Consider the following 1,779-nt stretch of genomic DNA (forward strand, 5'->3'; position numbering starts at 1 on the left):
TAACCAAATGAATTATTTTTTCAAAATATTTAGTAGGTATTAGACCTTCTTGAATGCAACTCACATCAGCACCACTATCAATCATAGCAATGTTAGTTATAGAAAAAGTATTATCAATTAATATAGTACATTTAACATCCATTTATGAGCTGTAACAATTTGCATCATTCCTAAAAACATATTTTGTTTCGGATCAATATTCAAAGTGTTGGCAAGAGTATTTTCTTCAGCAGTAGATTCATCAACCTTATTTTTTCCTTTGCTATTAGCAGACTCAATCTGAGTAAGACGGTGATCACAAATAATATGATTTTGTTTAAGAAATTTAATTTCTTCCTTCAAACGTTCAATTTCTCCTTTTAAATCATCAAAAGAGGTATCACGAATAATCATGGTTTGTTTAGAAGAGAGTCTATTATGAACTTCAGACAAGGAGTAAGGAGCAGAATAATTAAACTCATTTTAACCTTTTATCATTAGGAATACTAGTTGAAGAGCTAGTTTTACCAGCAGCCAATTGAATGATCTTTTCACGAAAAGTATTATCGGTAACTTCTTTTAGAAGTTCTATCACATTGTCTGCAGTGATAGTGAACATATTCATGTCTTCGAACTGAGATTGCAGCTAGTAAAATTCATCATGTTCACAGTGACAAATATCACCACGACATTTGCAAGCATCATTCGAATCTTGATGAACCTTAGAAGGCTTAGGTTGCTCATCCTCTGTTGCATAACTTGCTTTAGAATCATCATAATCTGATTCGGAACCAAAAGTATATAGAAAACTATAAATCTTCTCTTGAATATCATCATCAAATTCTAGAGTCTTAAGCTTTTCCAGCTTACAATTTGGAGCTATATGCCCAAATTTTTCACATTTATAACACTTAATCTTATCAAGATTTCGCCTTGACCTATTCCTGGTAAATCTATGAGATTTACAATGAGCCCTACACTCATCTCTTTCTTCTCTAGTCCTTCTTCTAGATCTTCTTTTCTTATGATGAGATCTATGAGATTCTGATTTAGAAGTTTCTCGGTTGGTGCTTTTTGAAGCATTCGGTAAACCGAATTGAGTACAAAAATCTCCTAATTGAGACTTTTCTCTAAGCTTATCCATTTTAAGCTCTCTTGAGAGTTTTAACTCACTGCACAAATTTATGCCTTCTTGCGTACATGCCCCAATAAGCTTTCCATAAGTAAAATCATTATAGGGAATAATTCCTTGTGGATTTCTAAGAGTCTTTTTTACTCTTTCTGCAAATAAAGAAGGTAAGCCATCAATAAATTTGGCTTTCCAGAATTCTAAACCATTTTCGGGAAGTTCCATTACCCGACTTAAATAAGTGTCTTTATACTATCTAAACTCACTTAAATGTATACATCTAAGACCATTTAGTAGAGATCTAATGGTTTCATATTGATTGGTAAATCTACCACTAAAATGTTCAAGAATAGTCAAAATAAGTGTATACACAGCGTCTTCTCTATTGTGAACAAGGGCAAAGCCTAAATTATCAACTCCTTCATTTACTGCCTTAGCACTAATTACTACGGCTCTCGCATCAGAGGGCATATAATTATCCCACCATCCTCTTAGTTAACCGATAAATCCTGCAATAATAATCTTGCAAATGGTCTTGTCAGTGTTACTAACACTTTTGCAGATAGTAGCATACATAAGCATCCTATGAACCATAACTGCTTCATTATCAAAAAATTTATGAAAAGCAGTAAAAGTAATACCAGTATTATTTGGTAAAATAAACGGAGCTT

At 32.7% G+C, this 1,779-nt stretch overlaps 1 protein-coding gene across 1 annotated transcript; it reads right to left on the minus strand.

The window, feature by feature from the left end:
• Positions 1–625: 625 nt before the first annotated feature.
• Positions 626–1,333, minus strand: LOC107058471 (uncharacterized). The gene has a single exon (XM_015304212.1). It carries the CDS (start codon positions 1,331–1,333, stop codon positions 626–628), a length of 708 nt encoding a protein of 235 aa, XP_015159698.1.
• Positions 1,334–1,779: the final 446 nt, after the last annotated feature.

This window comes from Solanum tuberosum, unplaced genomic scaffold (assembly GCF_000226075.1).
Source record: "Solanum tuberosum cultivar DM 1-3 516 R44 unplaced genomic scaffold, SolTub_3.0 scf00524, whole genome shotgun sequence".
Lineage (NCBI taxonomy): Eukaryota > Viridiplantae > Streptophyta > Magnoliopsida > Solanales > Solanaceae > Solanum > Solanum tuberosum.